The 26279-nt window shown below is 38.2% G+C and overlaps 2 protein-coding genes across 2 annotated transcripts; one reads left to right on the top strand and one right to left on the bottom strand.

Annotated features, from left to right (window-relative positions):
- Nucleotides 1-1690: 1690 nt before the first annotated feature.
- On the bottom strand, nt 1691-13022 carry LOC108121194 (synaptic vesicle glycoprotein 2C). The gene is made up of 4 exons (XM_017235159.3): nt 12848-13022; nt 6703-6874; nt 5388-6108; nt 1691-4114 (listed from the first exon to the last, which is right to left on the bottom strand). The coding sequence occupies exons 2-4, from the start codon at nt 6737-6739 to the stop codon at nt 2971-2973; spliced, it is 1902 nt and encodes a 633-aa protein (XP_017090648.2). The 5' UTR covers nt 6740-6874; nt 12848-13022; the 3' UTR covers nt 1691-2970.
- Nucleotides 13023-22870: 9848 nt separating this feature from the next.
- RpL17 (ribosomal protein L17) lies at nt 22871-24820 on the top strand. The gene is made up of 3 exons (XM_017235174.3): nt 22871-22938; nt 23225-23315; nt 24174-24820. The coding sequence occupies exons 2-3, from the start codon at nt 23235-23237 to the stop codon at nt 24651-24653; spliced, it is 561 nt and encodes a 186-aa protein (XP_017090663.1). The 5' UTR covers nt 22871-22938; nt 23225-23234; the 3' UTR covers nt 24654-24820.
- Nucleotides 24821-26279: the final 1459 nt, after the last annotated feature.

The following is a 26279-nucleotide window of genomic DNA, read 5'->3' as shown; positions in this document are numbered from 1 at the left end:
ATGATGGAGAATCGATCCCCAAATCGTTTAAAGTACTCCGCTTGAGAATCGGATACGAATTGGCCAAGATATAGCCATCGCTGTGGGCCCTATAGGGGAAAACCCCATTTTCAAGGGATCCCATGGCAAAATTGGATAAAAAATCTGAAAAATATTTTGTCTAAGGATTTTGATGCAGAATGATGGAGAATCGATCCCCAAATCGTTTAAAGTACTCCGCTTGAGAATCGGATACGAATTGGCCAAGATATAGCCATCGCTGTGGGCCCTATAGGGGAAAACCCCATTTTCAAGGGATCCCATGGCAAAATTGGATAAAAAATCTGAAAAATATTTTGTCTCAGGATTTTGATGCAGAATGGTTGAGAATCGATCCAAAAATCGTTTAAGGTACTCCGCTTGAGAATCGGATACGAATTGGCCAAGATGTAGCCATCGCTGTGGGCCCTATAGGGGAAAACCCCATTTTCAAGGGATCCCATGGCAAAATTGGATAAAAAATCTGAAAAATATTTTGTCTAAGGATTTTGATGCAGAATGATGGAGAATCGATCCCCAAATCGTTTAAAGTACTCCGCTTGAGAATCGGATACGAATTGGCCAAGATATAGCCATCGCTGTGGGCCCTATAGGGGAAACCCCATTTTCAAGGGATCCCATGGCAAAATTGGATAAAAAATCTGAAAAATATTTTGTCTCAGGATTTTGATGCAGAATGGTTGAGAATCGGTCCAAAAATCGTTTAAAGTACTCCGCTTGAGAATCGGATCAGGGTTGGGGAAGATATAGCCTATTATGACAATGAAAACTATTTTAAAACCTTTCTATTTATACATTTATATTCCTTTCATTTTTTTAATGCTTGATAAACGTTGTTCTCAGGCATTTATTGTTATTTTTTAATATATAGTATTCCCAGCATGACGCAAACCCAATTTTTATTTATAATTATATAGCTTATAATGTTTTTTATTTGATTTTGATATATTGTTGTTGTTGGTATATTGATATATTGTTGCACGTGTTGTTGGTATTAAAAATAAACATTTTTTTAATGCCAATAGATTTTTTTGCCCTCTGGATCCCCGACTTTTTCGAAATCCCCGGGTAGTTTTACTTTGTCGGCGAATTTCTTTAGAGTGCTCCTGGCAGTACTACACATCCACCTTTGTTTAGTCAAGCCTATTTAGATAGAAATAAATAATACCCGGTTCGGCCACGAAGCTGCGAATCTGGGCAATGTATTTATTTAATTAACGTCAATTCTGGTCCACTGGTCCTCGTCAATATTTTATTTTCGCCTCACGACCCTATCCCGCCATGTTCCGCTGATCAAATAAACATTGGGCAAGTCGCGTGTGACTATATAATATATGTACCTGTATTTGCTGATCACATATGCCTAACGCATCTGGAGTGGTATCGGTAATATACTATATATGTTTATATTGGCAATAAAATTGAATGGGGTTCTTAAGGAAAAAATATAAAAGTTGTGAAAATAAAACTTACCTTTTAGTATCTTAACTTGTTCTCCAGATATCTTTCTGTGATTTATCGATTAACACTGTGATAATCGAAAAAGTCGATAAGTCAACTATATCTCTTGTTTTTATTCATCGATTTTATCGAAAAACAATCGAAAATGTGACTTTTCTCCCCCAAGTTCCCCAATAATAATACCTTTGACTTTTGGTTTGTTCTTTTTTATTAGGGATTTGTTGTTGTATGTATATATAGCGTAACTTTTAATAACGTAACTAAGTTTTACAAATATTCTTTCACTTCCTGTGCTTTGGTCCTACATGACGACTACGAAAAAAAACAAAAAAAAAATTGGTATAGATATGCGTGTATATGTTATAGAAAATGGTACTTGATATATGTATGTTTTTTTCTCATTTATTTTAGTTTTAGTTTTTTTGTTTGTTTTATAGTAATAATAATAATGTTTAATACGTAATGTAAGACACATACGCATATATCATATGCATTAATAATAGCAATAATAACAACAATAACAGGCAGCAGAAGGCGGGCTGGTGGTGGGTAGGTAGCTAACTGCTTCGATTATACGTTCTGTGTTTATCGATTATTATCGATTTTGGTATCGTTATCCGCTGCCACCAGCCACGCTTGTGCTGCTGCTGCTTCAGCCGGCGCCGGCGCTTGCCAAAATATATAGTATTATATACTCACTACCACAACTACACAAAATACACATCGTACATACAATACATATACATCGATCGCTACCGATCCTACCTTCTATATCTTCTCGCTGGCTTGGGTTTTCGTTTTCTCATCCTTGCGTATGCTTTTTTTTTGTGTTTTCTATTTGTTTTGTGTTTTTTGTTTCGCAGCACTGAGCGAAAAAATACTGTCTCAAATCTGGAATTAAATTCTGGGCTTGGAGGGGTGGTGGTCTATGTAGGGCTTTGGTTTGGATCTTCAGTTTTGGACTATTGGTTAGTTTTTTTTCTAGTGTACTGATATGTTTTTCTTGTTGGCTTTTCCAGACTTAACTACCTGATTTTAGATGAATATTTTATGTTTTTTTTTTTAAGTTTTCGACTCATGGCTGTGGGTGAGGCTCTTCTCAATTAGACACACAAAGAAATCTTTATCGCTATTGTTTAAATTACTGACGATATACTATATATCGGGTAACACCATATATACACAGATGCAGTTACACTGCAGGAAAGTGTGGTTTACATAGAGCTTTCTCTTTGAGTTTGAGGTTAGTGATTAAAGAAAGAGATAGGAAAGAGCAAGTTTAAAGCTCTCTTAAAGATCGAGCTTTTAGGCTTTTGAAAGAGAAAGGATACAGAAGGAAAGGTGAAATTAGAGATGGGAAATGCCATCAAAGCTCAAAGCTAAGCCAGGTGTCTCTATGTTTTTGGTTTATGGATTAGGTTCTATTGCCGATCGGTGGATGGAGGAAGGTTTAGGGGCGACTAAGGGTGATTAGTTGAGTTCCTTGCGCGTCGTGTTCGGCAGGAGCAGGCACATGAGACCGCCGCCGATGAGCAGGCCCGAAACGATAAACGTTGGGGATGGACAGTAGTTGTCCAGCAGCTGGGCGATCACGATGTTGCCGATGATGCCGCCCAGACGGGCCGCCACCATCGAAATGGCCACGCCGGTGGCGCGCAGCTTGGTGGGGAATACTTCGGTAATGAGGCAGTCGAGGGCTGCGTTGGCCGCCGAGATGGCGCCACTGAAGATCGCCGAGACGATCAGGTTCTGCAAGGAGCTGCGGACGAAGTACATCAATGCCGAACAGATGCCGGCCGTCATTGTGCCGGCGATCAGGAAGAACTTCCTGCCCAGCATGTCCATGCCCAGAATGGCCAGCAGGTTGGCCGGCAGGGCGGAGGCCAGCGATATCAGGGACTCCATGAAGACCGATTGTGGGATCTCCGAGGAGCAGGTGGCGTTCGTGGACTCCTCCATGCGGGTCACATTCACCACGTAATCGGTGACGGTGCAGACGCCGGCCGACTGGCCGGGGAAGGCCTTCTCGTACTCCTCGAACCGGTTGAACAGCTCCGGGAACCACATCAACAGGCCGTAGTAGCCAATGTGGAATGTAAAGTTGATCGTGATCGAGACGATGGTGAAGCGCAGGATGGGCGACTGGAAGAGGGCCTTGCTGTGCTCCACCATACCGCTAATCATGCGGGAATACTTGTTCTTCACACTGGCCGAGCTCTCCAGCAGCTTCTCGTCGACCTCCAGGTCATAGACCATGTACTCGTCCGGCCGGCGCTTGGTGTTCGTCACGAAAATGCCACGGAAGATGGCCAGGGCGCGATCCTTTTTGCCGCGGGTCAGCAGGAATTTGGGGGATTCCGGCAGGTAGAAGAGCAGGAAACCGACCAGGAACGAGGGCAGGGAGCAGACCAGCAGGAAGATACGCCACGAGTTGTACGTGAAATAGGCGGTGATGAAGCCGATGTTCGTCGGGATGATGAGCCAGGCCAGGCTGGCCACGAACAGGTTGCCGAACGTCCAGAAGGCGGCCATGAAGCTCAGCATGGAGCCGCGCTTGGCCTTGGGCTGGAACTCGGCAAAGTATGACCAGATCACAGGACCACTGCCGCCCAGACTGTAAAGAGAAGACGAAAACAAAAATTAATCATTCTCTCTCTCTTAAGCTTTCTCTCTTAAAGGATCGAATCTGTTTGTTTATCCCTTTCTCTCTTAATTTAAGAGTTCTCTTAGGTCACTGCCTAATATTACGTATACGCCATGTATGCCGACACTTATTTCTGTATTTTTAAACAAAATTAATTAATAACTTGAGTTTTTCGAGTCAAGAATTTCATAAAAGTTTCCATTAATTAGCAACTGATTGATAAAAAGAATGAATTAAAAGATAAAAGCTAACAAAGACACACTTTTTAGTACAATGACGTTTAATTAAGAAGGAATTCATTGAAATATTATCTACGAACTGTTCCAGAATCTAGATCTATACGTGATTGTTCCAATTATCGAAATTCAAAATCTAAAACAGCAGTCAGAAGTTCTTTAAAATAATTAACAAGCCAATGGTAAATACTATTATTGATGGAAACCCCATAAAAACATTAGGATTTGCTAATTAGAGACAAAATAAATCCTTAAAATATTTTTGTAAAATGGCGAAATAAATTAGCAAACAATTGGCAACCAATTCGAGGGGAAATCGGATGACTAATCGGCAATGTAACCGAAAAGTCAGGGGGCCAAGGCCTAAGCTCAGATTTTCCATTTGCGCGCCCGGTGTTTTGGAGTCGGTGTTTTTTCTCTTTTTTCGGAGGGGCTTCGGATTCGAGCCTTTAATTAGCATAAACAGTCACGATATTGTGGCTCAAATATGTGTTTTCTTGTTGTTATTTATAACAGAGGTAATTGAATTAACACCTTGCCCCGGGTCCGGGCCTGGGCCCGTGTGTCACTCGATCCACAAATCGGCCCATCGTCGAAGAGCGATGATCGATGGGTACAGGCCCAGACCATTCGAATATTTTTGGCACATCCACAGGGCTTTCCAACTTGAGAATGAACATATCAACATGATATTTATCATTAAATGGTAAGTGGGAAATTCTTTGAGAGGTTTACTCCATTAGTCAGAGGATATTTTGGACTAGAATGGATAATGAATCACATGGTGGCTTTATTTCTACTCAAAGCACATCCCTAACTCTTCCAACTGTGTTTAATTGATAGATTATCGAATAACAGACTCGCTGAATCGATTAAAAGTGGGTTAAGCCTTTATTATAAACCTATTCTGTATAGAACTTTAATGAAACTTAGGGAAAATCCTAACCCTAACCCTTAAAACTACGTCTTATCGAATTAATCGATATATTATCGATTAGTGTACTTACGCTGCACCATTGAGAAACCGGAACAGCATAAAGAAGGAGTAGCTCTGCGAGAAGGAGGAGGCGACGATGCAGAAGGCATTCATGAACGAGATGACGATGAGCACCTTCTTCCGGCCAAAGGAATCGGCTATGCTGCCCCAGAAGTACGCTCCCACCATCATGCCAATGAAGATGATCGAGTTCAGCCAGCCCTTGGTCTCCGTGTTCAAGTCCAGATCACATTCCGCCGACGGCAGGATGAAGGACATCGAAATGACGTCCATCTCCTCCGAGGTGCTGACCAGTCCGCAGATGGCCAGCAAAATATAATGGAACTTGCCATAGCCGCACAGCTCGATGGCCCGCTCAAAGTTGGCGACTATCGGTGCTGTGGGCTCCGGCAAGGGTGCCGACTTCTTGCGGCCCTTGCCGGGACCGCCTCCGCCACCACCTCCGCCGGAAACATGTCCGCCATCGGAGGCGTCACCGGCGGCACGCTCTACGTCCTGCTGCTTGCCATTGGTAACGTGGCTATCGGACTCGTAGCCGCGATTGTCCGCCGCAAATTGGTATTCCGGCTGTTTGGGGCCAACGCTCAGCGAGTACGGCTGGATGATCGCACGGTTGTCGATGTGAGGATTCGCGTTTCCCTGGCCTGGATGGTGGCTGGGCGAGTTGGTGGCTTGGTTGCTTGCTGCGCTCTGGTTGTAGTTGGGTTGTAGTCCAGCTTCTACATTATAGGCTAAAAAAGGGATAAACAAATATATCGATAATGTTAGAGAAGATCTATCGAAGTTGTACAAAAGTTATCGAAGCAGTTCAGGAAAGAAGACTGCTTGATGGATATTTTAAGAAACTGCTTGAGAGATTGAAGATGTTTGTGGCTAATTGCTCTACAATATTGAAGGGAAGCATATACAATTTATATTTCTATATATTTTATCATACAATTTCCTATTGATTCCTATTAATAGTTATAAAAGTTTTAATCGAAATAGCAGTAGAAACTGTTTCAAGATACTGATTTAAAAATTCGAGGCACTATATCAAAACTCTTCAGAAATTCTTTTGAAAATCTTATCCAACTAGAATTTTTGCTTTTATTTAAATATTCAAATACCGAGTGGAAATTTACGGAACTGTAATTTTTACCCCGAATCTTTCGGGTTCCTAATCTAAACAAACAAATTAGGAGAAAAACGATAAAGTCGCTTGATAAGAAAGCAGAAATGTTTCTTTTCTAAAAATATTTACTTATGCTTCTTCAACTATTTGCTTACTCTTTGATTTTTGAAATTATGAATTTGCTGTCTATCGATATTAATCGATTACTTACATTCGTTTTTGCCCTTTGCGGAATCACCTTCTACCATTCTATAGTTCAGGGGTTTTTTGGCTTCTTGTGCGCGTAGCAAAAAGGAAATGGAAATTTCTTGGCTTTTCGGTTGAGTTTTTTTTCTCTAAGCTTGGCTTAGAAGGGTACAGTTGTGTCGGCTACGGTTAGCGGTCTGCAAATAAAGAAGAAGAACCAGTTATCGATTAGTTGAAGCTATATAGATCGATCGTGTGAACAAAGTGGGCTTTTAAATTAACGCAATTGGGTGGCCATTGAGGCGCAATTGAACAAAATGAATGGAAATCGACATCGGCATTTAATTGGCGGCACAAAATACACAAAAAAAAAAATACAAACAGAACAGAACCATCGTAATTGATTAATAAAAAATTATGGCCGAAAATTAACCCAAAATGAAACCGAAGGCGTGAAAAACCACGGTTTGTTAGGAATAGAAGCACCATTCCCCAAACTAAAGGGGCTCTTAATTCCATTTATTTTTGGAGATCTAGTCTCGCGACTTGAATTAATTTTTCTAGAAGTGAGAATTGTATGTGGAGATTTCTTTTGCTCTCACCGACAGTCTCGATTCGTGATTTATGGCGGCAATCTTTCACTTTATTCATTAGCCAAAAGGCGAAGCCCCAACAACACCAATTACATTGTGCATTTATAGCATAAAAACTAAAAAACTAATATAAATGATTCGCATTGAACCTGAAAGCACGAGACAGACTCGGAATCAACGCACGCATGTGCAATGAAGGAGAACAGGAACCGGATAGCTATATATATATATAGCGAGAGGTTTGTATATATATGATATCTGTATTCTGATCAGAATTGTTCTAATTGCAATGGCTAGTGTGGGTGGCTGGGTTGTTCCACTTCCATTGCGTTTTTATAATTTCTTTTTATAATAAATCAGTACTTGATATGAATATATGCTGATTTATGCCCTGGACTTCCGCAATCCACTCACTCCTCTGGCCCTTCACCTGGCCTTCGTATCTCTACAGATTCTGATGAAATGTACAGTCGCGTTGCGATAGTTCTAGTGGCGATAGTTCCCAAGATGGCGGAAATACTTTGAAAAATACCTTGAAAGATATTGTTTATGCTGTTTAAACTCCCCAGACTTTCAGCTTTGGTCTAAGCTATATTTAGAGCTTATATTACCGCCATAAAACGTATCTTTAGACAAAAACGCACTTGTTTCCAGTTTTCTGTCTGGAACAAGTCGGCCGATCGGTCGGTTGGTCGATCGGCTAGTGCGGTAGATCGGCTATATACCCGATATAGAACGATTGTCTTTTTCAAGCGCAATTAAAGCAGTGCAACTGGAAAAACTGCGTGTGAACGATTTCGAACTCAATGTCATCCGATCTATATAGTATATAGTAAAGTAAGTAAGGTGCAATATAGCATTTATGGTGGAGGCAGGCACTTGTTTTTTTTCGCCTTTTGCATATCTCGTACTAATTAGCACATAAAACCGACCCCAGACTCTTTGGAAATGTATCGGAAATAGTCAGTGTGAGTAAAACCATAAAAAATATATAATGAGAAGTCTACAGAGGGGGGGAAGCCATCTAATCGATTACCAAACGAGTGCGAAAAAAATGACTCAGTCTTTTGGATGTAAACAAAATGGGGTTACAGGTAAATATTATCATTATGTGGGGGGTGTTTTCTCATAGATTATATTCCAAGAAAAATGAGAGATACTATGGAAGATTTTAGGGAAAACTTTCACAAGATTTAAAGGCTTTTAAAATATAGTTAAAGAATTGAATTGAAGGCCTTATAGGTCTTGAAATATTACCTTTTTGTGGATGCTTAGGAGATCTTGTATTATTTATTTTGTACTTTTATTTATTTTATTTCTGTTTAAAAAAACTCTAAAAATATGCCAAGTCTTTTGGTTTAATTTAATTATTATTTTGCACTTTAAATATTTGTTTTAAAATTTGTTTTTTTACTGCAGCTTTTGCCCTGTATTTTGCACTTTCTTTGGGTAGTTTTTTGTTTATTTTTTTAAAATTGTTTGTCAGCTGAGGTGGGACTGTTTGTGTTTCTGCTTGAAGTGCAGGATCTCAGGTTGTGGGGCTTGAGTTCTCGAAAATGGAATCTGACATTTGTGGCAAAATGGCGGAAACATTAAAACCGTTGCACAGCCAAGTGCATTTAAAGAATTTCCTCCAAAAAAAATTATTCAGAAACTTGGCGTTGACGTTTTTTTTTTTATTCGCGAATCGCTGGAGCGGTAAGACGTTTAAAACAACAACAATAACAGCAAAAAAAAAGCGGTAAAAGCGGTTCGAGCGGTACTGTGTAGCGGTAAACTGACGTTCGTACGCGGCCAAACGGTGAATGTATCTGAGAAAAGTATCTGAGCTCGCAGCCCGACGGCCGCTTAAATACGTCCGAGTGGCATCCGCGGAACGGCCGGAACTGGAACACCCAGAGGCTTATCAGCCTCCCCAATGGGGGGAGGCCCTCTCCCTCTGCCCCCTCTCTTTTTCGTTTCGTTTTCGTTCCAGTGTCTCAAGCCCGCGCGCTAATTGAAATTCAAAATGCAAAAACGATCCGATCCGAATCCGATCAGCAATTGCAAATCAATTAAATGATAACGCCCTGGAAATCAGAGGCATTTCAAGGGGGGGTAGTGGCAAGCAAAACTCTCAAAAATAAAGAGTTCTATGAGAGAGGTTCAAGGGGCTTGAACTAGAGGCCCTAAAGAATGAAGAGGTTTTCTTCAATATCGAACCTTCATAATGACTCATTTTTAGTCAAAAAAAAATATACGAATTACATCTGAATATGTACGTATTTTTGTTATTTTGAAATATTATTTTCACAGCTGATTTATTTAATCAATGATATATTCAATATATATATTTCAATAAACAGTCACATGTATTAATGGGAGCAATAATCTTTTCAGAAAGAAAAGTGAAAAATATATTTAATTAAAAGAAATATTATGAACATTAAGGAAGTGGTTTAATAAAAATAAAAGATTGAAGGATAAATAGCTTCCCTCTAAGAAATATTCAATTAAAAGCCCCGACTTAGTTACCAAATATAATTAGTGTCTAGTTAGAAAATAATAACTATGCGAATTAATTTATTTATGGAATTATTTTTATCTCAAAAAAGTACTTTCCCTTGAAGTTCCGGAATTTAAAGCACGTCTTACGGTTCTGTAATTCAACACAAAATATTACTTAATCGCGTGAGACTATAAGGATAATGAATATTCGAAGCGATAGGGAATCCCAATACTTATAAAATCGAATACGAATATACACCTTGATCCCTGGGCAGTTCAGGCCCTTCAGGTGAGTCAGTTGGAAATATAATAATAACGATTATTATCATAAAAAAAAGGTAATCATGACAAACGCCATAAGAATGGGGGATTGGAAATTGAAATTCGATGCATCGAAGGGATTCGAACAATTAACGGCAGCAGGCATCGGCTTAAGTGATCGGAAAGTATTATACTTGCGACTTAATAGCACCATTATCGTTATTGTTTCCAATACAAGCACTAAAATATATATGGAGTATGTGGATTATATTGTTGTCGGGGCAATTACTGATACACTTCGATTGCCCCGAGCAATGATCGTGTAAGCTGGCCATGTGACTTTTCAAAAACAAAAAATACAAAATAAAGGGAAAATATTTTAAAAAACAAAATATGTGTATTATAGATTGTATTTTTTGGTTACAAATTAAGTAATTATCCGATCTCGTTCGAAAAAAAAAAGAAATGTTCAAATGGCAGAAATACTAATTGTTTAATTGGTTATCCAGGGGTGGGTGTTTATTATTTTTCTCTCAGTGAGTCATCAGCCCCCCAGTAACTTGCAACTTGCAACCTGATCCGTTCTCAAGACGTGCTCGTTGGCCCTCTTTCTTCCAGAAAGCCAAAGATTAAAGGCCTTGCATAATAGCTGATTAGTCGGACGTAACTCGACGCTAATTTCTGGTTGCTTCATTTGGCAAATTATCGCACCTCTGACCCAAACAAAGCCCCCACAAAAAAATATACAAAAAAAAAATATATAAAAAATAAAGAGCAATTCTCAGTGCGATAGGAGAGAGTGGAGAGGCACGTGTTCTTTGTTCGTTTTTCTCTTAATATATTGGTCAACCCACCCACAATTAATTTAATTAGCTTTTCTATCCCCGCTCCCCCCCTCCAATTTTTATTTTTATTTTTTTTTTGATTATTTGTTAATTCAGATACTTGTCAGCCGCCCATCAGAAAACGAGAATGATTATTATGCTGGCTGATGGACAGCCTAATTCCTGAGACTCTAAACAACAAAGCAAATATTTGAATGGCCATACAAATGAAGAGCTCTCTCAACCATTTCTAATAAATAAAGTAAATACCGAGTAATTATTTGCAAAAATGTGGGTGATCTTTAAAGAGATCGGCTATATATTTTGGTCATTAAACTGAATGAATATGGATTGGAAAGCTGCTAAATGAACTGGTTGATGTCCAAGCTTGGTTCATTTTTAGAGGATATTCTACTAATATAGAGTTTAGCTAAAAAATCAAAATTGAAAAAAATCCAAATTATCGATGGTTCTTAGCTCTGCTACTGAATGAACTGGTTGATGTCCAAGCTAAGTTCATTTTTGGGGCGTATGTGGCAATATACTTAATCTATAAATTCCAACAATACCGAGAGGAAAAAAAAACCCAGTAAGCAGTAAACAAAGTCTACGAACTCTCTACGGATATATGTATGAAGACTCTTATATATTCCGATTCTATATGCACGGGAAGGGAATTTTAATCGAGCTGTGTGTGCTCGAAACCCGTTCGAATCGGTTCTTATTTTATGTTTCCCAATCGGTACGATGCCTTGGTCTGCAGTATTTTATTCTTTTCAATATTTCTTCAATTGTAGAAGTCAGCGTTAGCTGCACAAACATTTCAATTAATTGAGCCACTTTCAATTGAAAACAATGTCCGAAACGAAAACAAAAGTTCAAAACTGGAATAAAAAATACAAAAAAAGCCAAAAGAGCGGGCTGTCTGATAATTCAAAATAAATAAACATGACTAATGCCTTGGGGGCTCTGGAGAAAAGATCTATAGATCGCTCTCCAGATGGAGAGAGCTATAGTCGGGGGCTTCTCACAGTGGACCCTCTCGGGTAGTGAATCGCACGACCTAGCAACCGAAAAATATTCTCAGCTATTATCGATCTGGGTGATTCAGAAGACAGTGGAGACTCATCGGTGATGAAATCAATTACTCCTAATGAATGATATTATGATATAAGACTTTTTTATGATTAATATTTAATCTTATATTTTTTAGAAAGATTTTTTTGAATTATGTTTATAATTTTGGCTTAACTTTGGTAACTAAAACTACTCTCTAAAGTCTAGCTATAGACTCTTAAGTAGCTCTATGGTTTAGAGTCCATTCTATAAAGACTTCTAGATATAAAACTGAGAAAAAATACACCTATTTTGGTTGTGGTACAGCTATGATATATCCTTAAAAAAATCTAAAATCTGTTTAAAATACAAACCAAAATATTAGACTTCTAAATCCTATCCTTGGACTAAATATTTATCCAAAAATACCTAAGCTTTCAAGTGTCAATATTTTTTCAAAAAATTCCCAAACAATAAAACCCCCTTTGAAAAATCGGTAATTGGAGGATTATGAATATTAAAGCCTTAAACCAGCACAGGTGTGCTTTTTTCTCATCCGAGCCTTCCGAGTTTTGTTTTTATGCCCAAAAAACAACAGCAAAAAAATAAGAAAAAAAATATTTAATTATAATACTCCTTTGCGGGCTCGCCGAAATTTAGTTTGCATAATTAATTTATGCATTTTGTTCCTTCGTTATTTTCAGGTGTAACACAAAACAAAAATTCAACAAAAGGAATAACGAATGTGGAATAATGCCCGAAAAGAATTTCGGAATTTGCGAGTCTGATTTTTTAATTTTATTTACGAGCAACAGGAAGGAGACTTTTTAAATATTTATTTTCGTAATTATTTTTTTTGTCAACTCAAGTGAATCACCTTGCCCATTGTACTTTATCCTTGGGCGGTGGGTGGTGGGTGGTTCGGTGGGGGGAGGTATTATATACGCACCTACAACTGATGTCCTTGGTGGGTGAAAGGGTTTCCTCGGAAACGGTTTCGTAAAAAAAAACGAGTTCGGTTTTTAAAAAATCGGATTTGATTTTAAAAAAGTTTGTTTCCTTTTTTCGGAATAGATCACTGATTGGATGATGGAGGAGCTGCAGGCGGCTCCAAGACCGATTGGACAATGCGTTCCAATTGGCGTTGGGGCGGCGCTTTTATAAGAGCCGACCGCCTCCCCCGTGCCACGCCCCCTGCGTCGGCCCCACTCCTAGCCTCCTCCGAGGAGAATCCGTTAGTTTGTTTGCCGCCTCTTTGTTGCGAGATGCTCTGAGATTCGTCTGGCTCCTTATCGCTCTTCCTCTCTCGCTCTTAAGACACTCGAAAAAACAATGAGTGGGAAGTTGGGGGCTCTATTTTAAAAATCTTTCGTGGCACGTGTAACGGAACTGCAATTAAAAACCCTAATTTAAAACTAAAAGTTACTTCCGTAAGTGATCGGACAAAAATACATGAGAAGAGGCACGTTTTTTAAAAGATTATTTTTGGAAATTAGGTTTGTATATGAATGCTTAATTTTGATAATTATTTTAAGATTTGTTTTAGGGACTTGATTGCTATATTTTTAAGGAAGGTATTTTAACAAAAATGAAACTTGTTTCAAAACAGATTCTTGTACATCCGATTTTTAGATTTGGTTTTATATGTTTGAGTTCTTGATTCATTTTATAATAATTGTTTTTATGACTAGTTTTTTAGTTAATAATTTAGAATTATTTCTTTATGATTTACGCAATTTATAAAACTAATAGGTGATTCATTTTTAAACCCAATATGATTAAATACTTTTGAGTTCGAAACTCTATAGTTTCTTTAAAATTTTTCTTTAAAAAAATTCCTGTTTTCAAACGATTTAAGCTGTATATTTTTATCATATCTTAGTTGATCACTTTTTTTATAAACTTTAAAATAATATAATATAATTAAAAATGCAACAAGTTCCTTAAATTTAAAACTAAACCATTTAACTTATCCCCAAACCTAAGAAATACCTTGAAAAGTCCCCAAAAAGTCCCCAAAAAGTATGCCAATAAAAAGGGTATTTAAAACATTGTCATCCAATATTTTTCTCAGTGTACTTTGCCACTCTCGGTGGCACTCTTGAGCTTCTTCTTCTCGTGTTCTTGTGTACACTCTGCTGCTGGTTTTATTCTGTTTTCATTTCGAGTTTTTGTTTTTATTTTACGAGTATTACTTTTGACGTTATCGTCCACCGGGATCGCAAGTAAAATATACAACAAGAAATTATACAAAAAATTAAATAAAAAACAAGGAATTGGAATCTGTGATGCTTATCATTCCGGGCATTATCTATCCGGCTCAGTGGGCATTATCTATTCCGTTCCGATCCGTTTCAGATTTTCAGTTTCCCTCGCAATCGCAACAAAGTTGTTTACAAAAAAAAATTGGCCCCAAGACTTGCCAATCTTTATGGAATTATGGTCCTTTAGGGTTTTATAAATAAAAATTAGCACTAATAAAAAATCCATAATTAAAAAAAAGGGGGAACTCATTACTTTTCGGTAGCAGTTTTAAAAAAAAAGGGCATTTTGGGGGGAATTTTCGAACCAAAAACTCAACTAGTAATAGAAATAGCTCTGAGAATATATATATATCTATTCTTTAGTATATAGATACTGTTATATAGTATCTTAAATAATAATATCTGTGCGTGCTCTCGCCGGACATTTTTGTGAGTCTGCCTCGCATGTGTCCGGCGTATTTGTGGCGGCAAAAGATCTACGTAATTTTTGTCCGACTCATAAAAAAATAAGAATGAGAAAAAAAATGATAAATAATATATGTATGTGTTTGGAATAGGTTTTTTTCCACAGTCCCCCCGGAAAAATAACACATTTTTTGGTGGTCTCTGGGAGGGTTTTCAATACAAATACCAATGGGAATATCGAGTTGAGAGTATAAGTTATATAATAATTCTAGAATACTAAATAAATTATCTTGAGAGGCCATCTATGAAAGATCAATACCAAAACAATTATCTACAAATCCTATTAATTATTATCTATATAATTTTGATCTTGAAAGTCCGAACTGGAGGTATATATATTCCTCAAGCTATATTCTCCCTTGGAATCTACCCAGTTGCTTCTTGGAGATTGTACTTCAGATACTCCGGGAAAGATACTTCAGGAAAGTTTTATGCCAGATAAGAGCCGGAATATCTCCGTGTGGGACAAACCATAAATCCCCGCCAGTGGCAGGCAGCCACAAAAAAACATCAACAGACTTTAAGCCGCAATCACCATAAAAGTCTATACAAATTTTCACTGACGTCAGTCTCTCCACCAGAATGGAGTGTGTTTACTGATGAGATCTGGACGAGATCGTGGGGGGAGTAAGACCCTCTTTGACTTTGATTTTCTTCAGTTGGCAATTAAAGGACAAAACCAAAAAAAGTTGAGAAAAAGCAAGCAGGTTGGTGGCCAAAAGTCACGAGGTCTGACAGCCAGTCTCTTGCCGGATCCGGGGCACTGAGATGATGATGTTTTTCCCTCAGCGTTGGCAGCTGACAGGCTGGGCAAACAGCACTGAACTTGGCCACAATATCTGTACACAATTTCACACACAGGGCCAATATTTGCCCTGTGTCCACTTTTCCAAAAAAACCAAAAAAGCCTACAAGTATATATAATATATATATTTTTTTAAAACAATTTTACGAAAGAACAATGGCCGGAACACTTATTTTTAGCAGGTCTTAATGCCATTGGGCTGCAGTCAAGGTACATATTTTATATTTCAGATACTGCAGTTAAAAAAAAAGGGTTATGAAATATGGTTTAAATAAGGGGTTTTTAGAGCTTTATTTTTCTAAAAGAAAATCTAAAAATAATACTATAGAAGCCCCCCAAATACCTCTCGCAGATCATAACCTTGATCTGTTGATGGAAGCCACCCGCCATATAGATGCCTCTCCCTGGCTTATCACCTGCCGGTTTATGATCTGCAGCATTATTAGATGATCAAAACATCAACATTATAATTGGATTAGAGGGGGCTTTTTGATAATCCCCCCCTTCAACTGGAATCACAATGACGCAAAAGGCCAGAGGCCAGAAACCGAGACTCCGGTCACGTGAATTCTATTTTTTGTCTCTAAAATGCCCAGTCACTTTTTCGGCTGCGCACTGTCTATGATCGGGTCTGGTCTTCCCCCTGGAAGAATTCTCCAATTCAACCCCTTCTTAGTAACAATTATATAGTAAACAAAACAACACATAAACATACTATATATATATGTATATATATGTATTCAGTTGATTAATCATTGCATGCTCAATAACAATTAAGGCATAAAGAAGAGGAAGAGGATTCTTCTGAAGAAGAAAGAGAAGACTGCGAAAGAGAGCTGGGCTTGGGGAGAATCTCATGGATCTGATGACTAAACATTTCCGAGGGGGTTAAGCAAAAATCAATTCAATGCCCAATTTCGCGACGAGCGTAGAAGGGTCTCCGAAGAACCGAAGAGAATTCTTCTGGGACCAGTGCGAACCGGTTATAACCGATGCCAATCAACCCGCTGAACCTTTAAGTCGTTCTTTGGCTACGTCATCAGCATTAAAAACAAAAAAAAACGAAAATAATAAAAACAAAAACAAATTTTAATGAAAGGCACGAAGGAATCGATCCCCCAGCTATCAGGTTGCAGTGTTTATAGTTTAATAGCTAAAAATAAAAAATAAAAAAACCTTTTTATAGGTAAACCTTTATAGACAGCTACCTAGATATATCTAGTTGTATTCCGGAACTTGATCGGATGCTGTGATTGCCGCAATTGAAAATTATAGAAAGAATTGCAAGACGAACTGTCTGCCTGAGTGATTTTCAGAGAAAAAATATTATTTTTTTTAAAAACAAAAGGCTAGATCTGTAATATATATGTATATAGAGCATATATCTTTTTTGCGTTATTGGCTTTTGTTTTTCCAGCCAGAAACTGTCCCAACTGTCGCCTGAGTTCTTGATTTAAAATGTTTACTAACTTAGTTAGGAGGGGCTTTTAGCTAAATGTAATCGAGCTATTATATAGTACTATATAGTGTAGTACTGGTAGGGCTACTGAAAGTAAATAAGCCGACACGAGCCGACAACTAAAGGGCCATAAAAATGTAAACCAGCCAAGGGCTATCAACTCCGATTATTGCTATATAAGATATACCCGATATGGCAGTCAAATCTAGAAGCTATTTGCATTTTGGTGACAGGTACAGAGAACACTCTACAAATTCTATTATTTGTTTGTTAAATTCTGGCAAATATATATATAGATGTAGTCCAGATATAGTCAGTCTCAGATGGAGAAAGTGTTATGGTTTTTATGAGAATTCCCAGTTTCGATTTGTTATTGGTTTGTTAAGTGCACTGTGCAAAATAATGGGCCATAAAAACATCCGGATATTGACTGCCGAATAACAAACAATTACCAGCTTTTGAGGGATTTATTTGGTGTTTAACATCAGACTTGAAATGAGTTATTAAAGCCCATAAACTATTTTTTCAGGTGCACTTCTATGATACAATTTGCATGAAAGAACCTCTCTTTTTCCGCACAGCTTGAATCCCACAATTATGCAGCTAATTGTACAATTAAGTCCACAATTTCCAAAACCCTCGAAAAAAGACAATAAAATCGAGAAGAAAAGCAATTCCCTGCACTGTTCTGTTGTATCCCAGCGATACATAATTGTATCTGTATCTGTATATCTGTATCTGTGTATCTTTTTTTGCTGAACCAAACCAATTCGAATCGGTTATAGCCGCCCCCCAAAAAACAAAAAAAATAAAGAAAAGAAAAGAGAATTCAATATCGAAATAGCGAGGGCATCTCGGAAAATAAACAAACAAATAAAGAAAACACTTATTGAGGGAAAATTTTGATCAAACCGATCTTGTTTCTTGCAATTAAATAGGGCTATGTTTTTGAAATACTTCCGGTTGCAAGACTCTTTCAAGAGCAAACAGAAAAAATTCAAAAAACAAGTGGCGACAATTTCTGTCTGACCTTTCGTTTATGATGAACGTAGTGCACATATATAGTAGGATATATCTATGTGTATATCCTCATTTCTGGCACGTTTCTCTTGTCTTATCTGCCCGCAAATATTTTGATTAAATGGCAACATTTGTTGGCAATTCCGTTTATTTCTGTTACAGGGACTGTCCCTCGTTAACTCGACAGACCAGACAAGTGACTTAACTTGTTTGAATTGCTGTAACTTTGCGGTAATATTGGGTTTACCTGAAAGTTGCAGGTCCTAAGTATAACATAAAATTAAACAAACTATAATTAAGATTTACTTTTTATGTATTTAGGGTTTTTTCGCGCTAACTGCGTAGATTTTGTAGGAAAATAAACAGTTTATCAAGCAGTTTTTTGGGTTTATATAGTACTTTATATTGAAAAGATACGAAAATATGGATATATCTAATTTTGATTATTATTTAAAGACTTTACTTAGTTAATATGATATTCTTAAATATGAAAGATTAATTAAAACATCTTTGTTTTAGGAAATATTACGTATACGCCTAAATTCCCACTTTACACTGCTTTATTTTGGATCTAGTTCCAAGGACTTCATAATCAAGCAGTTCCGAGGGTCTAAACAGGCGTATACTTAATATATTTATTAAAAGTAAGAACAATGTAGGAAAAAAACCTTAAAAAACATATAACTTAGTTAATCTTCCTTACTTTTAATTCAAACCACAGCTCTGCAGAGTCCTAAACAGAGTTTTTTTTAGTCAGTATAGTTGTTTTTATGCTTTTTTCTATTTATAATTTGTGTCTTTATTAAAGGAAGAAATCAAAACACATTTTTTGGCTACTCTCTGTTTATCAAAGAATCAAGAAATTATATAAACATCAACGATTTCACCTTGACTTTGGCCTTTGCCTCCTCCCGACCCCGACCCCGAGAACTGCTTGGCCTACCTCTTTTTTGGCGCACTGCTTGCGGTAGCGGTGATCGTGGCAGCGCAGTAGTCCCGTTATCGATGCCTTTTCCCACTTGTAACTGTAGTTGTTCTTCGGGCAGAGCTGCGATATTGCTTCCATTCAAATAGATGTACTTATCGCTGGACTTTGGGTATTAATTATGATCTCAAATGGCTTTCCTTGCTGAGGCCTACGATTAGCGTGATACACCTAAAAACCTAAAGAATACAATTAAATAATTAATCTTTATCACTTAGCATCCCCGGGCGGAAAGCACGTTTCACCCAATTTTGTATGGCCGGTCGCTCAAAATATAAACAATACGTCGAACACGTGAATTTTTATATACAACGCGGTACCACTCAAGGTCTCACCTCACCCCGAAAAAAAATCGAAAGTCCGAAGAAAGAGATGGCCATGCAGGAGAGACAGGGACGGAGAGAGGGAAAAATCGTTTCGGCCAAAAACGAAAATGGAAAAACTGACTATAACTTGTTTATGTCGGACACCCAATGGATGAGTCTGTTTGTTATTTTAAATGTTTCGAATAGAACGGTCTACGTATATTCTGATACTTCTTTGAATTGTTTATGTTTTTTGCCTCAAAAAATCATATAATCATATAAAGAAAATTAAAATTTATAGGAAACATGTAACTTTTACTAGGAAATAGTCATTTTCTCTGAATATTTGGGGACCCCCATTGACAAGAGCTTTTGAAATCTGTGTCCCATTTTCAAAATCTGAGAAATTATTGAAAAACTTTCCATTCGTTTTCCTATCGGTTGCGGGTACCCGTTACCCGTTGCAACCGGTTATACCGGTTAGACTATATAGACTGCGTCAATGTTTCGAAAATAGATCATCTCCCTGGAACTATTTAGTGGACACTTGCAGAATAGTACCCACTGTTGCCAAGTGTTTGAAAGTGACGTATTTCTTGACATTCTAGGTAGTCTTGTTTTGTCTAAAAATATTTTACATTTTTATTAAAAGCCGAATCGGAAATCAAGTGTCCTTCCTATTGGGTTGGAGAGGTCAATGGGCACACAAAAATATATAAAAAGATCTTTAGAGATCGGCAAGGTGGACGGGACCTGTTTAGTCTGGAATTGTGCAGATCAGACCAAAGGCTATATTTAAAAATATATATATAGTAGAACCGAAAGCTATGAGTCTCTGACTCTTTAGTGACGTCTCTCAAAGTACATATGTTCATGAAAAATAAATTTAAAAATATATACATATATAATGCTATATCAAGATGATCCATTGGCTACTTTCAGTCTGCTTGGGTGGACACGTGCGATCAGATCTGAGCGGACTAGATCGGATCAAAAGTCTATATACATAGAGGGTGGGGGGAGGAATGGAATAAAAAATAGTTCCCCTTGTTTACCTGGTCCAATTTGAATTAAAATGCAAATATCTTACAATGGACAAGTGAAAAATATTCCCACAATTTAAATGCAAATTTCGTGTAAACAAAACCAGGCGCACAATATTTACTTTTCTTGTCTTTTTTGTTTTAATTTTCCATTCTGAATATGAAATATGAATATATCAATCAAATTGTATGTAAATATTAGATCATGTTATTGTAAATTGTAAGTTTTTAAGCTAAAATCGTGTCGTTCCCCTGGTACAGTTTCCACCACAAAAATATTACATACTTTTCTAGAATATCCTTTTTTTGTTGTTTATTTTTTCGGCATTTCTTAAGTGTGTTTTTTTTTTATTGTTAAGCGTTTTTGGTAAAAAAAAAATAAGAACAACAATTTTGTAGACAAACAAAGTTTTCCGTGTTGATACTTTCGGTTAGAAGTGTGTTTATAATTTGGTGTTTTTTTTTTTTTTGCCAGGTGCTTCAGTGGTTTGATTTTCTTGTTTATTGAATCTTTTTTTATTTTTTAAACTTTAATTGGTTTATATTGAGCTCTTCACGCTCTGAAAACTTTACAGCTTAGGAAGCTATTTGGAATTGATTGGAAAACGCCTGGGAAATGGCCAGAATCACTTGGACATTGGTTTTAATTTTTTTTATGGTTTTGGTTGGATTTCTGCTATATATCGCTTCTATTTTTATTAAACTTTTTTAGTTTTATTCTATTTTGCATCGGATAATCGCAGATCTCGTGTGCTAATGTCGCGGCTTGAACTTTAAAACTGAAAACGTACGAATTTCAGATGTTTCGCATTGTTTAGTGCGCTGTTGAGCTCTCCTATTGTTGTTGTATTATGTTTACTACGGGCTTAGGTGCAGCACGACAGCGACGTCGACAGAGGGTGGCTCCTGACCGCCCGACCACCTGCCACCCACCCAACTGTGCCGCCCCCCCGGTGCTCCCACATCCCCACACATATCCCACAATGGAGCGCTCAATGAGCTTGAGTGTCATCCACTTAGGAAGCGCCAACCACTGAACTCGCCACAAAAACAACAACAACAAAACAAAAATAATAATAAAAAAAAAAAAAATCACAACAATAACAAAAGGAAAAAAAAAAGGAAAACAGACAACATCAAATACTAACTAGTAACAACAACTAAATCAAATACAACAACAATATAAAGAACTGGGAACGGCGGCAGAGGTCGATGTCGACGTCGTCGTCGCAGATCAGAATGATTATAATACAATGGACGATAATGCGAGCGATCATGTAAATTAGATTTGTCTCAGTTGGCGACGTTAGGTGGTCAGATCGGTGGATCACGGTTGGTGGACCTTTTTTGAATCTTTGGATCGGTAGCCGAAACAAAATCTCATCCTCTTATGGGGGCTCTACAGATTTATGAGTGCGATGCTGAGCGATGCGGCATTTATTGCATTATTCCGCTCAAGTGCTCTTCGCTTGAGTTGTATTATTTATTTTTTTTTGCTTTTTTAGTATATGTTCTCCTCAAGTACAGTCAGGGAACAAAATTTGATGTGAGGCCTGTGAAGAAGGCGTGGCATTGCCCTATGATTCAGTATCAAAAAAAATGAATAGAAAAGAAACGAAAACGAAAACAGGGAAGAGCTTTTAGAATGACAAATTTAAATAATTCAATTAATTTGCATTGTAAGTATCAGAAATTGTAATCAAGAATTCGAGAAACGAGTGCGGCCACAATGAAATCAGCTTAAATGAATATCTAGCGTTCTACGGCCAAAGAGAGAGGCTGCTACTTGTGGCAAGTTGCCACTCGGCATGCCAAATTGATGCAAGTGACTGCGAAATGCGCGCAAAAAGAGCTCGAATTGTCCACAAAAAGAATGTTCTGCGGAAGGAAATAATTCGATGGGAATGCCTCGTTATGACAAGTGCTTTTATTCATTTGTTATTTGCTTGCTTTCTTTTTTCCAAATTCAAACGTGCAAAAGCGCGCGTAGGCCAGCCAAACAAACGTACTTGGACAAACGTTACAAATTGTGGGGAAAATTATGGATTTTTCATTGATATTTACATGCTCTTAACTATTTTAGTCTCTGTTTCCACCAACTAATACATACAAATACATTCAATCAATCAAATACATTCAAAATATGTGATAAATTACAATTTACTTATTGTCCCCTATTTAAATGTGCCGCCAAATGAAATTAAAGCGCCATCTACAATTTAAAGTGCTCACCTCTAGAAAGAAAACATTTAAAAATCACATCTCTAAGGAAATCGAGCTTTTTAAATGCCCATCCCTAAGTGGAACTTTTTCTAAGTCTCATCTCTAAGAAAATCTGAAATTTGAATTACCCATCCCTAGGTAAAAATACTTTAAAAAACTCATCTCTAAGGAAATCTAAAATGAAAAATATCCATCCCTATGAAGAAAACATTAAGTATCTCATCTCTGAGGGAATCGAAAACCTTTAATTATCATCCCTAAGGTAAAAATCATCGTGAAGCATAATCGATAATGACAGTGCTGCCCATTCGCTTTTTTAAAATTCTTTTATCGATATTTCACCATTTCTGGTATTTAAATACCCACATCGGCCAAAACCATGTATTCGATTTGGTCACACTCTTTTCGCCTCCTCTGGTATCTTTGTTTTCGCCACTCTGGTCTCTTTCTTTTCAACTTCGATTCGGCAAGGTACGCACGCTCCCATGTGGCTTTTCTGGGTCTTTTAATTGAACCCTATTTTCGTGTTTGAAACCAAAGTGTAATTCGCAAACATCGCCGCAGCAGCAAGCGTTTTTTGAACGAAACAAGCGAAATAGCCAAGCCAATAGATTGCAAATGTCTATGAATGGCGAATTTAAGACCAACGCTTGCCGCAATGGCCGGAAAATTGTGTTTTTCTTTTTTTTACTGTGACACTATTTTTTTTGTTGTTGTTTATGGTGACACTAATGGTGGGTGTTTGAATCTATTGCAGATTTTGAACTATGGGCCGTTACTCCCGCGAGTCAGACAACGTGGCCAAGTCCTGCAAGGCGCGCGGCCCCAATCTACGTGTGCACTTCAAGGTAAGAACCCGTATCCACATCCCCGAGGCGGGAAGACAACAAAAACAAAACGGAGCACCAGAAGGTCTCAAGTTCCTGCAGCTTAAATCAGTGAATGTCTGCCATCACCAGCAGCTTTTCGCTTTTGCATCGCTGCTAGAGGAGTCAACCGGCGAGTTCATCAGCTGAGCGGTGTCCATATCATCCGGATGCGCTCTTCTAAAATCTCGTCTACATACCAATATTTATATTCACCCTGGGTATCCTCCGTTTGTGGCACTCTAACTTGTAAAGGTGGCTGTTTCCTTGGTGGACAGCCGCTGCTCAGTCTTGGGTGCCAAAGTGAACCCCCAGCCTTGCTAAAACAGCGGCTTGATTCTCTGCACGAGCAAGTCTCTACCTGTAGCTTGGCACATGTTTTTAAAAATGAGAGGAAAACTTTTCTTACTAGTTTGTTTATTATTTACATGTTTTTATCAAAGAAACTTAATAAGAATTGTTTATCTTATTCTAATAGGAACTATTTTATGCTAAAATAATGTCTAAAGCATGTTAGTAGTTAAAGATTATCTATAACTATTGCTGTTTATAGTCCTAAACCACATCTTAACTATCAATATCCATAAAATCCTACAAGAAACTACTACTAGAACCATACCCGGCATAGCCAATCAACCAGGTCTCTGCTCTTGGATGCAGTTACTCGGAAACGCTGTGCCCAAACCAAAGCCCAACCATCGTAAAACAGCGGCGTTAGATCCCTCAATGATCACGTCTCTACCTGTACCCTGGTACAATATAAGCTCTCCTGAGCTAGCCTATTCCCAGCTACCATCTAAAACATACAACTAATGAAACTATTATCTTGTCTACTTGCAGAACACACATGAGACCGCCCAGGCCATCAAGCGCATGCCCCTGCGCCGTGCCCAGCGCTTCCTGAAGGCTGTCATCGAGCAGAAGGAGTGCGTTCCCTTCCGCCGTTTCAACGGTGGCGTCGGTCGTTGTGCCCAGGCCAAGCAGTGGAAGACCACACAGGGTCGCTGGCCCAAGAAGTCCGCCGAGTTCCTGCTCCAGCTGCTGCGCAACGCTGAGGCTAACGCCGACTGCAAGGGTCTGGATGCTGATCGTCTGGTCGTCCAGCACATCCAGGTGAACCGTGCCCAGTGCCTGCGTCGCCGCACGTACCGCGCCCACGGTCGCATCAACCCCTACATGTCGTCGCCATGCCACGTCGAGGTGATCCTCACCGAGAAGGAGGAGGTCGTGTCCAAGGCCACCGACGACGAGCCTGCAAAGAAGAAGCTGTCCAAGAAGAAGCTGCAGCGCCAGAAGGAGAAGATGTTGCGTTCTGAATAAAATGTGTTCTGGGCGAGAGCCGCTCAAGCCGATGTCAACAATTGAAGCTACATCTTTTTTTTTTTTTTGAAACCAATACACAAATCTTAAAACAACTAAGTGTATGTGCTACTTGTGCTTGTGTATCTCAGTAAATTAGAGGATCAGTCACTCAAATGGCACCTGGACATGTGATGCGTTTTGCTTTTACCCCAAACAACCCAATCACCTTTTTTTTTGCTAGGCTAGGAGAGCGCATTTTGGCGCAATAAAGATATAACTTTTACATGTGGACTGTAGATCGGCTTGGTGTCTTGAGCATTTCCAGCGAAGTCTGAGAACAGGGGATGGAAGGAATTCAACGATGGCTTCCATATATAAACTTGTATTTCAGGCAATCATACACGAATTTGTGTATTAAAGACTTCGATTTTATGCTGGAACTTTAAATAATTTTGGGAATTATTTTTTGCATTTGAACGTTTACCAACACGCATTTTCGTAAGCCTTGCAACACTTAAATATCGATATCAAACTTAAAGATTATCGATACTGGCTGCCAACCAATGTTGACTATTTCCAACACTAAATTCGCAACGACATTTTTTGTAAGGAGGTACAAAAAGTAGGGCTTTTCCAAGTTTCCCCACTTTTTTCCCTTCCGATCGAAAAAGCTGAAATTGTTATCCGATCAGGAAATAAAATACCATTTTGTAATCAGGGAACTCAAAAGCTACTTTCCTCATCCAAAACATTCCCTAAATATCGTTTTTAAATATTTAGAGTTTTTTTCTAGGGGTACCCCTACAAAATTGTGGGTTTTCCTGATTTCCCCACTTTTGCTCCTTCCGATGGCCATAGCTCTGGCAATTCGTATCCGATCAAGAAATAAACTACCATTTAGTAATCAGCGAACCCAGAAGCAACTTCGCTTATCCAAATTATTGCCTTAATATCGTTTTGAAATTTTTCGAATTTTTTCCTAGGGGTACCCCTACAAAATTGTGGGTTTTCCTGATTTCCCCACTTTTGCTCCTTCCGATGGCCATAGCTCTAGCAATTCGAATCCGATCAAGAAATAAACTACCATTTAGTAATCAGCGAACCTAGAAGCAACTTCCCTCATCCAAATTATTGCCTTAATATCGTTTTGAAATTTTTCGAATTTTTTCCAGGGGTACCCCTACAAAATTGTGGGTTTTCCTGATTTCCCCACTTTTGCTCCTTCCGATGGCCATAGCTCTGGCAATTCGTATCCGATCAAGAAATAAACTACCATTTAGTAATCAGCGAACCCAGAAGCAACTTCGCTTATCCAAATTATTGCCTTAATATCGTTTTGAAATTTTTCGAATTTTTTCCTAGGGGTACCCCTACAAAATTGTGGGTTTTCCTGATTTCCCCACTTTTGCTCCTTCCGATGGCCATAGCTCTAGCAATTCGAATCCGATCAAGAAATAAACTACCATTTAGTAATCAGCGAACCTAGAAGCAACTTCCCTCATCCAAATTATTGCCTTAATATCGTTTTGAAATTTTTCGAATTTTTTCCTAGGGGTACCCCTACAAAATTGTGGGTTTTCCTGATTTCCCCACTTTTGCTCCTTCCGATGGCCATAGCTCTGGCAATTCGTATCCGATCAAGAA

The sequence above is a fragment of the Drosophila bipectinata genome, chromosome XL (assembly GCF_030179905.1).
Source record: "Drosophila bipectinata strain 14024-0381.07 chromosome XL, DbipHiC1v2, whole genome shotgun sequence".
NCBI lineage: Eukaryota > Metazoa > Arthropoda > Insecta > Diptera > Drosophilidae > Drosophila > Drosophila bipectinata.
Note: the sequence above shows the minus strand (reverse complement) of the source record. Positions and strands in the feature narration are given on the sequence as shown.